At 41.5% G+C, this 12104-nt stretch overlaps 1 protein-coding gene across 1 annotated transcript in view; it reads left to right on the top strand.

Annotated features, from left to right (window-relative positions):
- Nucleotides 1-12104, top strand: part of Cdkal1 (CDK5 regulatory subunit associated protein 1 like 1) — a 532156-nt gene that overhangs the window by 136156 nt on the left and 383896 nt on the right. The window contains exon 6 of the mRNA XM_051169450.1: nucleotides 4472-4592. Within this exon, the coding sequence (XP_051025407.1) occupies nucleotides 4472-4592 (121 nt within the window). The remainder of the gene's footprint in view (nucleotides 1-4471; nucleotides 4593-12104) is intronic.

The raw sequence follows: 12104 nt of genomic DNA, 5'->3' as shown, positions 1-12104 counted from the left end.
AAGAGATTGAAAAAGTTGCCTTTGATTTGCCTTTGGAATGATTATATTTTTTGATCCACAGAATATCCCCACAAAACAATGGTAATGCTGGACAAAGATCCACAGCATGTCTGTCTTCCTGTGGAAACTCAACAAAAGCATTCAAGCACGAGTTGAAAAGTTATCATTTGTGAATATTATTGAAGTTTGGCTAAGAATTGTTGTGTGTGGTATTGGTGCCTGAGCTGTTCCCATTTCCTTCTTGGTACCATGCACAGGATTGTTCTACTTACAGAAACACACCATGTAACCTGCTGTCTCTACTGCCGTTACAGAATGGCTCAGTTGGTAACTGTTAGTTACAGAGATGATCTTTTGTTTTTGTTTTTTTGTTTTTTCACACGGGGTTTCTTTGTGTGGCCTTGGCTGTTCTGGACTTGCTCTGTGGACCAGAATGGCCTCGAACTCACTCCGATCCACCTGCCTCTGCCTCTCCAGTGCTGGGATTAAAGGCGTGCACTACCATGCCCGGCTTACAGTGGATATCTTGATGACCAGTGAGACAGCTGTGTCGCCTTGTTGCACTGAAGCTACTGGCCGGTTTGATGTAAACAAGGCACACCATCCACTATCCCCGGATTTAACAAGGAATGCCTGTTGTGAGACAGTGATGGCTACCTAGAGAAACCCCCAGATTCTTTGCATTGATTTGAGGGTGTATATACCCTGGGAGTGAGCCTAACCTACCCACTCTTATCTGTCTGTATGCACATTGAAAGAAGGCCAGAGTGGATCTGTGGGAGCCCAGGTTAAAGTAAAATGCAGGGCTCACTTAAAAATGGCTGGTACTCTTCTGTCATTGATCCATACCTAGATCTATCAGTAGATACTAGGACTCTTACTTATTCATGATGTTTGTCCAAATGTGTAGTCAATATCTGACTAGCAGGAAATTGTGCCTACACCAAGTTGACTCCTATAAAGCCATCCTTGAAAGAAAAACTAAATAAGCATCCCTTCAGAAGAAGAAGGAGGAAGAAAAGGAGTTGAGATATTAAGAGCTATTCATTGTAGAGAGGGTAGGTTTCATAGATTTAACTTAGAAAGTTACTATACAAAAATAGCCGGGAATCTAAATTTATATTTGCTACAATAAAGTGTCTAAAATGTCTGTTATTTCATATTATATGATTATAGGTTCCAAGAGGCTATGTATAACCCAGTTAACCCCCAATTGTTAATATTAATTATCCTTAATTTTGATTAAAAACCAATGGGATTTAGAAGACAAGAACTTCAAAGAACCAAGTAAAGTCATGCTAAGAAAAATTAAGAAAAATATGACAATGACTTGAACACATATTGGAGAGTAAAAATTTAAAAACAAAGAAAAGTATTGCCTGCAAATGAAAGCAGCACTGTCTGAGTGAGGTTCTCATTGGGATGACTCAGTTTCAGATTTTTCATGGCAGGAGGGAAAATATCAGTAAGTTTTACAATGGATTTAGAGGAGTCAGCTCATCTGAAGAACAGAAGTTAGATGAACGCCAGTGTGACTGTTGACCTGTGGTTGCTGACTGAACAAAAGGGTACTCAGCTAGTCAAGCGCTGTTCATTCTCTATGCTTGGGAGGCTTTGTGGCCACCCCTCTTCTGCTAAAAGAAAGCCCATTTGATTTTGTTTTTGATTGAAATAGCTATAATGGTCCTGCTCATGTGAGGATACTTTCAGAAGAGACTGGTACATGGCACTGGGAATTGAGTGGTATCATTAATTCTGAATGGATGGGCACCCTCTAGTTAGCTGGGGACCTGAACTAAACAAGAAAATTAAAGAAAAGCCAGTGTCTTGCTATCTGGTTCTAAGACCTGAGACTTCTTTATCTCCAGTTATTGGACAAGTCCAAATATATTGACCTTTGAATTCTGACACTCCTATTATCTGTCTACTGGGCTTTTGACATTTGATTTCAGTCTGAAAATTATACCATCAGTTTCATGGCTCTGAAACCTTTTGCTATGGACTGAGATATGCTATTGGTTTCCAATGGGATTGTTCAGCCTCTATAATCAAGTGATCTAGTTTTCTTAATAAATCATATTTTACCTCTATATGCATCAGTTCTGTGTCTCTGTAGAACACTGACTAAAACAACTTTAAGCACCTGTTGGACACATCTGTTATATACTAACAGGTGTATTGTGGGAGTTGCAAAAGAATGGATAGAAAAAACAATGACACAAAAAATTGAAAAACAAAAACCTAAGTGAACATCATTTTATGAGCTTAAAGAGCTCTTAGTCCCATAAAGGATGCTGCAGAAATCTACACCTGGGCCCCAACAAACTGATGGAACCAAAGTGAGGTCTGAGAAGCATAAGAGAATGAGTAACTTGTTACATTCTTTGTAACAGTGGATTAATAGTTGCCATCTGATCATGAACAATAAACACCTCAGACAATTGATAGTCACTGCATAGAGACAGCAGCAGTTTTATATCCAGCACAACTATCCTCTACAAATGAAGCAAAAGTAAAAATGTTCTCAGATAAGCAAGAAGTGTTGCTTTGTTGCTAAATGAGTTACTTTATGAAAAACACTAAAGAGGGTGGTCAAGAAGAAAAGAAGTGGTACCATATGATGAGATGAATTCCATGAAGCAATAGGTAGTGTCAGAAATAGTATTTTGGTAGATAATTATAAACTATTCTATAAATGTATATTTTAATTTAAAATGATAACTATAGTACTTCCCTTTTGGCTTTGCATAATTATTTATGTTAATATGTGGACAAGAATAACATGTGGATGAATAAGAGAAAGAAATGGCACAGTGTCCACTGAGTATTAATATGGAAAGCTTAACATGGGCCCTCACTACCCAAAAAGTACCGGAGTACACCCTTGACCCAAATAATAGAATAGACATGAAAAGGTAAAAATACCTTTCTTTGTACCTCTGAGAAAGATGAAGAGATCTTAGGAATAACACCAAAAACTTAAGCCGTGAAGGAAATAGTTGATGATTTGAAGTGTATTAAACTGACATACTTTTCCCCCAAAAGATACCATCTTAAAAGTTAAAATGTAGTATACAGAATGAGAGAAAATGTCTGATAAAAGTAGAAATATAAAATGGTTATCTCGTAACAAAGCAGGTATTTCTAAAATAGTAAAAAATATATTCATGAAATGATTCCGCAATTTCTATCTTAGGACTCTACGAGAAGTGAAACCATGGGTGTACAAATGAGCAAAAGTTCTTAAAAGTATTCTTATAACATCTGTGAGTTGGAAATGAGGCAAACGTCCATCTTCTGGATAAAGGACTAACAACATATGGCATGGGAGCAGAGATGGGCTAAGCTAAACCAAAAGAAGTTTCCTGTGTTGATGGAAATGGTCCTACACTGGGTTATTTTCATGATTACAAAAATGTAGATATTTATTTAAAATCATTCATTATTGTTTTCACCGTTGACAATTTTTATATTCTTTAGAATAGTCACTGGTTAAATTATAAAAAATAGTACATCATTGTAAAAATGTTTTTGAAACCATTGCTGTGCACAGCCGAGATGGTGGGCTTTCAGGCCTGTGTTGCGTGGTGCCGTCATAAGCAACGAATGCCTGAGTGCAGAGTAAACACTATATGGTAAAATTGTGACGAGAATCTGAGGGGACAGTCAAATTCTTGGCTCTTTGGGGTTTTTTCTTTTTTCTTTCTTTTTTTTTTTAAATGTCTGAAAGTACTTTGAAGTTTTTAATAATCACAGCATTTTTAAATGGGTCTTAGAAGTCACTTGGTCATGTTTTATACAAGTAAACTTGAAACTTTTTGTTTGAAAATACCTAGGCCTAGATTTTAGAAAGATACACACCTCCCCTATCATACATAGCATATATGTACATATATGTACATATACATATATACTGTATACACTATAGAGACTACATACACAAATGTGTATATATGTATGTATGTAGCATGTGAACATGAGTGAGGCTGTGAGGGAAAGAGGAGGGTAGGAGCAGGTGACTGTAGAAAATATCAGCACAAGTAAGTGTTGAGCGCTGTTTACATCAAGTGTTCCTTCCTAGCTATATGCCTTAATATTGTCAGAAAACAGCAGGTAGGCCTAATGCCCAGGTAAGCCTTTTCCGATGCATTATGGTATCTGGTCAGTGTAGATAGTGTTCACACTTGTGAGGTTATTTTAAGGAAACTGAGCCTGTCTAAGGTGTGCTGTGTACATGCGCACATAATGTGAGCAAAGCATTGACAAGAATAGTTGGTCCTTGAACATAGTTGCTCCTTTTTTTTTCTGTATTTCTTAGGTTCAAATGATCACATCTTTTTTAGGATGGTTTTCTCCCTGCTCTCCAATAAGGGAGAGAAATCAAGTGCAATCATGAAGGTACTTATTGAGGACAGTGGATGACGGTAGATTTGCGTGGCATGCTAATGTGTGTCTCGTGCTTGCCTTGAAGGTCACTCAGTGAGGCTCCTGGGCCAGAAGAAAGACAACGGGAGGCGCTTGGGGGGCGCGAGGCTGGATTTGCCGAAGATCAGGAAGAATCCACTCATAGAAATCATTTCGATCAACACAGGGTGAGTGTCTCAGAGCTGCTCGTTACGTAATGGACTCCATGAGCTCAACCTGGACGTCCTTGGACATGTGACACCAAAAGGCAGTTGAATGTTTTCTTGGGGAAGAAAAATCACAAAAAGTGCTAAAGCTCTTGAGTACAGTTTCTTCTAGATGTATCTTGTCTTTAAAGTGCGTTGCGTTTGAGGCAGGATTTTATATTTTTGATATTATTTTTCTCATTTGGGGCAATAAACATTTTATTTTGTAGGTATATTCTTGGGTAAAATAATCTTGTAGAAATCTTCAATAAAACCATCTCAAAGCTTCCACCTGTAATCCCAGGCTGTGTAGGGTCTGGAGATCAAAATCTGTGTGTGCCAGAGTGAGGGAGACCCAGTCTCATCCCTTCACCAGCCTTTCTCAGAAGGAAAACAGAACAGGAGGGTTGGAACAGTCTCAGGAAAGGCTGATAACGTAGCATCTCTGACTGCTTTGCCTTAAGATTTTGGTAGAGGTTGCTGCAAGTACTAGCCCTGTTTGATTATTTGCTATCTGGAATATGCATTTTAAAACATTCATCTTAAAACAACCTGGGAGAGAATATTAACGTTTTTGTCAGTTGCCACCCCTTGGCTTGAGGCTCTCTCACGCCACTCCACTGCCCTTTTCTCTGTTTATTCATCTTTGCTCATACTTCCTGGGCTTCCTTTCCTTTACCTTAGGCTCCACCCAAAAGCCATGGTCTTCCTCAGGTCACAGGAAGACAGAGGGCTTCCATTCCTTAACCCCAACAGTTCCTTTCCACGCCAGAGGTTGGCCGTGTGCTAACTCTGTCTTCCTTCCATTTCCATTGCAGCTGTTCCAATGTCTCCCCGCACCCGCCCCCCAAACTAGTTCTCAGGTGTCTGCATTCTTGTCCACTTTGTCAATGGCCACCTCCTCCCTTAGTCACACTTCACACTGCTGCTGTGGTCTACAGAAGTCTGAAGAGGTTTCTGGGTTTTCATTAAGATCCCTCTGGGGTGGCATTTAACTAACTGACTGGGGAATTTTGTGGAACAGACTTTTGGCCTTCAGCACTGAAGATGCAGAAGCTTGGACAGAGGCTCAGAACCCAGAGTAAAGCAAGATCTATCTGGCAGCAGTGACTGCCGCAGCCGTCATCACCACAAGGGCAGTTGCAGCTTCCTTCATTGCAGCTATTTTTTCCTCAGGCATCAGAATGCTGCTGCTGCTTCCTTTGCCTCCCATGTCTGTGTGTGCACGCATGCATGCGTTGTGTGTGTGTGTGTGTGTGTGTGTGTGTGTGTGTGTGTGTGTGTGTGTATGTGTGTGTGAGCCCCGAGAAAAACCTTGAGGTACTATTCCTCAGGAGCTGTCCACCTTTTTGCTCATGTGGCCAAGCAGACAGGGATCTGCCCAACTGTGCCTCCGCAAAGCTGGGATTATAAGTACAAGACACTGTGCCTGGAATTTTTATCTGTGTTCTAGAGATGAAACTAAAGCCTTTGTTGTTGCCAGGCAGGAACTTCACCAACTGAGCTATCGAGCCCTTCAGTAAGTGCTAGGTCAGGGCGTCTGCCTCAGTTGTTCCCCATCATTCTTTGAGTTAGGATTTGTCATGGCACCTGCGGCTCAGCAGGTCAGTTCTACTGATTGGCTGGGCAGTAAGCTTAGACATTTTTCTGCCTTTCTCACTTCAGTGCTGGGATAATAGGCCTGTGTGTGCTGGGCATCAGACATGGATCCGCACATTTGCATGGCAAACAATCTAGTGAGGCATCTCCCTAGCCCCTTTCTGTTTTACTTTAAAGTCATTTCAATTTTTCCATATATTAATTATTCTAATATCGTTAAATATTTTGCATTAAAATTGTGTTTTAGCCAACAAAAACAGCATTATGTTAAATTTGCTCTCATGTGATCTCAGCGTTTCTCCTATGGATTTAGGGCTTGCAGGATGGGATTGTAATGAATGCTGAAGTTCAGTTGTGTTTGCTGTGACTTTTGCTGTCTTGTCCCTCCCATCAGAGAGGGACAAATTCACCCTAGAAGTCAGTAAGCAAGGGTATTTTTGATGCTACATCAATTTGTATTATCTAAAATCGCAATAGGACTTAGTGAGATGTGGCTGGTCATCGCTTTGCTGAGCCTGTTGCAGCCTTATCACTTCTCTCACATGAAAGCAGCCCCACGAGTGTCACTCCACAGTATCAACTTGTAACATCTTTGCTTGGATTTCATTTTTTAACCCCTATTGCCTGTGTAGCATATTGCTTTTTTAAAAAAAACTTACTTGAAAATACTTTTAAATGGTAATGTTTATAATAGTCACTCTCCTTATCAAAGTCCTAAGACTTAGTGCTTTGTTGCAAATGAAATGTGTTATTAGACCATTCATATATGTGATTCATATTAGGAAGAGGGCCCCATTTGGTAAATGTTTCATAACATGATTTGCTAGGTCACCATTTGAATTGCACACTTATTTTTTTTTTTTAATATTGACTTAAAAATGTCAGCTTTTATTTCACTGCAATTTAAGTCCGTCTTTGCCTTGCAGTGTTCTAGAGGTTAGCATACATGTACTATTGGAGTGATATTCCTGTTGGGTACAGGAAGTATGAAAAGCAAGTGCAGGAAGACAGGAAAGATGAAGTTGCAGAGGCAGCAGACATGTTGTCTATACCCTGTGTAAACTTGTTCAGTTGTCTGGATATTTTAGCTTACGTCAGCATGGTGGTCTTCGGTGTGAAGGATCTGATTGCCCAGGCTGACTTGCTAGAGACAGGGAAACATGCTAAAATGTGAAGCTGCTGGGAGCCAAGCGCAGAGATGATTTTCCTGGCAGCAGTTTGTAATGTGGGTTGGTGTGGGAAGGTGGAGAAATGCAGGGATAGTGCTCAAAGGGAAGGTCGGCAAGCTAGCTGTTGGAGCACACCTGTGATCTCCGCTGATGGGAGGCTGTCGACAGTAAGACTCTTCCTTAAAAGAAGACAGGTTGAGGTCTGGGGATGTAACTCAGTTGGTGGAATGCTTTCCTGCTATTCATAAAGCCCAGGTGTTAATACCTCCTAGTACTCACGTGTTCATGTGTGTGCAAAGACACACACACACACACACACACACACACACACACACACACACACACACACAGAGGACTCGTGGACAGATGTGAGCCATTTCCGTGCTCTGTGAAAATGAGAGACCTGTTTAGAAATTAGTAAGGTTTGCTATGGGAGAGTGCTCCGCTACAAAGTATGACCGGTCTGTAGGGAAAAAGTTCTCCCTCTCTTTCCCTGCCTCTCATTCTCTTTTTTCCCTGGAATCTGAGTCTGTTTGGAAGCAGAGGATCAAGGACTAGAGGCAGTAGCATGGCAACTGCATATGTCCCATGAGCACCAGTGACAATCAGCCTTAGAGAGGAAGAACACTTCAGTCTTTTCCAGAAGCCGGAGTTAAAGAGGACAGTGGATGTGAAATCTCAGTTGTTTTTCCTATTAGTTTCTTTATTGACTCAGATCAGAGAAAATAGGTTCAGTCCTTCATGTGATCAGGCCAAGTGAAAGATGAAGTGTGCCAGTTAGTGTTGAGTAGAGTTGTATATAAGTAATCACAGTCTGTCTTTTCAAATATTTTATTAACATATAATGGTTACATATAGTAATGGTTATAACATGTTTATACATATGTATACATATTCACTCCTGTTACCTTCTCTTGTTCTCCTCCTGGCCTTATTTTTCCTTTTCCTTTTCCCTGCTAGCCTCTCCTTTCATTCCTGTGTGTGTGTGTGTGTGTGCCTGACCACACCAGTTTCATTAGAGTCATTTACAGGAAGTGTGCATGAGTTTTGTTCTCAGGAGGCCTTACCAGTGGCTCCTCCTGTTGCAAGCATGCTCCTCCAAGAACAAGAGCCATTGTTTTCATCAGAACACCTGTGGCTACGTGCAAGAGACCCTTGAGTCTGAATTGTGGACATCCTCTTATAGGAAGGCAAGGGGAGAGTCATTCCACTTGCATTTCTGGCAAGCCTCTCTCCTCCGCAGTCTGCTGTGTGTGATTCTTCCCTAATTGCCTGTGGCCCCGTGATGCTAACTATATAGTAGGGCAAGGATAACCGAAAGGGAGGACTCTATGTAGCTGTGGAGTTGTTATTCATGTTGGGGTGAGACTTTCTATGGTTAGCTCTTTTGGTGTTACCCATGTTCCTGTAAGCAAACCCTCTACCATGCTCTGTAAGTGAGTATAAAGCTCATAGTTCCACAAGTTGTACTTTTTTTTTTTTTTTGCCGTGGGTGCCTTTAAAGGAGGGGGTAGTCATTGGTCATATGTCCCCATGGAAAGGGTTCTCCCAACAATGCCATAGTATCTTGTTAGAGGTCCCTGGAGTGATATGTTGCTGTTCCTACAGTGAGAGATCAGTGTAGAGGCAAGGGTAGCAGAGAGTGGTACAAGAGACATAAAGAAGCTGATTGAGAAGTCATGGCAATCTGTGTTTTACTTGTTGGTTTCTTTGATGTTAAGGTTATCATTTTTGGCACTTCTCATTTTCCATAGCAGAAAGTTGATTGCCACCTGGCTACCTGCGAGGACAGTGTAGTCTTCAGAACTGTTCGATTTATCCCAGGGTGAAGGAAGGCTGCAGGCCCTTCCTCAGTTAAACACATCTCAGAAAACCCACCTGGCCTCCCGGTGCCTGATGACTTTTCTTTCATTATTTATCTTGTCTTGTTAATTTTCATCAGTCAGACATAAGAAAGATGGTAGTTGGAGACTGTTGAGGGGAATTTCATTTTCTTTGAGATTAGACTCATTATCATTTATAAAAAGTAGCGGTTACTCCCCACTTCTCCCCCTGTAAACAGCTGAGCTGCAGGAAAACATTCTAACTCAGATGTTTTCACTGTCTGGAATGTCTGCCATGTATCACGCTCTTTTATAGTTCTTGATCTTGAGCCTCTCTATGAATACATGAATGAAAGGCAGTGATTGCAAACTTATCCTGCATAACTGAATTTATTTTTACAGAAATAGTGACTACTAGTGCTATTTTGCTAGCTTCTGAGTCTCTTTAAAGTATAGACATTATTAGTGGTTATAGTCACAGTACATTTGAAAATATAATTATTTTGTGCTCATGACATTATCAGATTGTAGAATACAGAAATAACCAAAGTTCTCTCAAATCACCTGTAAAACTGATACGACGGAAATACCCAGCTGCAACCAGAGGTAGCACAGGTTCTGTGTTGGGGAAATGCCTCGGCTGTCTTTCTGGTGCTGAGGGCACCACTGATGACTCCTCAGGTCTCTGACTGTAGGGCCATTGGATTCTCAGGTGTCCTCTTGCTGTCACTCTCTGCCACCTGCAGAAGCAGCAAGGTGTAGTAGAATGAGCTGCATCGCCTCGTCGTTTGTCCTCAAACACAAGTTTTTCTCAGCACTGCAATACAAATCTCATGCGCTGTCTCTTTATGTCAGCGTTAATTGTGGTTTTGGGAAAAGTATATTCTATACACAGAGTGTTTTTGAGTTTTCTTAGAAGTATTGTAGCCAGGTGTGATGGCAGCACCTGTAATCCTAGCAATAGGGAGGAAGATCATTGTGAGATTAAAGCCATCTGTTGTATACAGAGTTTCCGGTCAGCCAGGTCTATATAGTAAAACTGTATCTCAAAAATCCAAATAGTCTAAAGGGCACAGGGGTGGGGAGGTAAAAGTTTACCTGTCATGGTGGACCATGCATATAACCACAACACTTATGGGGCGGAGGCAAGACAAGTGTGTTTGAGGCTAGCCTGGTCTGCAAATGAGTCTTTGCCTCAAAACATCCTTAGACTCAAAGTTCTAGAGGCTTTTTACAGCAGTGTCATACTTAAACTTACGCCACATTTGTCATTTTGACACAAGTTAGAGTCATCTGGGAAGAGGAAACCTCAACTGATGCCTTTGTTGCAGTGGCCTAGAGGCAGGCCTATACAGCAATGTTCTTGGTCAGTGGTTGTCATGGCGGCCCAGTCCACTGTGGGCAGTTCCATTTCTGGGCAGGCAGCCCTGGGCTAAGAAAGAAGGTAAACTGAGGTGTCTGTGGAGAGGAAACCACTCAACAGGGTTCCTTCATGGCCTAGAGTCAGTTCCTCCCTCCAGATTTCTTCCTTGACTTCCTGCTTCAGATTCATTGCCTTGACTTCCCTAGGTGATGGACCGTGACACGGAAGTGTAAGCCAGAGGAAACTGTTTGTACTTCATGTTGCCTTGTTGCCTTTGAATGTTTTTTCGTAACAATAGAGAGCAAAGCAAGGCGACTATATATTTTAGTATGCACCAATGAATTTCTTGGATACTTTATATCTAGCATGCTGTCAAGAACCAAAGATACTCATTTATTTTTATTTACTTCATGGAGACCAGTTTTTAGACATCCCCATTAAATGAATCAACTAAATTCCAGATCTGATTGTTGTAAAATTTTCTGTCTCTGTGGTATGCCCTCAGACAACTCTTTGGAGGTCTTGCTACCTTTGTCCAAAGAAACAGTGCCTCAAGACCAGATACTTGACAGAAAGTGCTCAGCAATGTAAGTAACCTGAGCAAATGTTGCCTCCTAAAGGATGTATTTACTAGTACTGTCCTTACATAATTTCTACCTCTCCCGCCACTTCTCCAGCTCCTCCTGTCCCCCAGCCCACATCAAACTCATGACTTCTTCCTTTTAAAGTATTATTGTTACATATACAACACTAAATGTTGCCTGTTTTTAACAATACATTGAGCACTGATGGTTGAGATTGAACCTGTGCTAATTATTCATGTGCCTTCCCTCCTTCCACCCCTCGGTCCCAGCGCCGCCTTCTTTCCCCTGTCCTCCTTCCCTTCTGCGTTTCTTTCTTCTCTCCTCCCTTCTCTCCCTTCTTCTCAGTCTCCCACTCTTTTTCTTCTCTCATTTCGGCTGTCAGGTTACAGTGAAAACAAGTCCCCCAAGAGACTGTTCAGGGCGACTGTCCCCAGTCTGGCACTGTCCAGCTATTCTTGTAATCATTGTAAGACCCTCCCCTTGTCTCCTTTGGTGATTGAATCAAATCGTATGGGCAAGGTTCACCATGTGAGACAGTGCAGGATGTAATGACAGTATGGTCTTCATAGAAACCACTGACCTTGATCCCCCAGTGAGGTATTATTTCTATTGTTTTTATGTGGCTAGACAGCTAGGATTGTTAGTACTTGTATTAGGCTTGTATGCTGCTCTGACAAATACGTGAAACATTTCAAAAGGAGAAAGAGTTATTTTGGTTCATGGGCTCTGAGCTTCAGCCTCTGGTTGCTGGGTACACTGTTGGGTGCAGGGGGCAGGAACTGCAGAGGCAGAGAGCACGCCTCTGCCTGCCTGCTTAGCTCCTCGTCGTCTTCTGTCCCATCTGGGCTCTATTGTATTTAGGTGTTCCGGGTCCATCGTGGTGCCTCTTCCCCTGTGTTAATGTCCGCTTGTGTGTATTGTCTGTGGAGGTCAAAGTGTGCTTTACTCATCCCACA

The sequence above is a fragment of the Acomys russatus genome, chromosome 3 (assembly GCF_903995435.1).
Source record: "Acomys russatus chromosome 3, mAcoRus1.1, whole genome shotgun sequence".
NCBI classification, from domain to species: Eukaryota; Metazoa; Chordata; class Mammalia; order Rodentia; family Muridae; genus Acomys; species Acomys russatus.
Note: the sequence above shows the minus strand (reverse complement) of the source record. Positions and strands in the feature narration are given on the sequence as shown.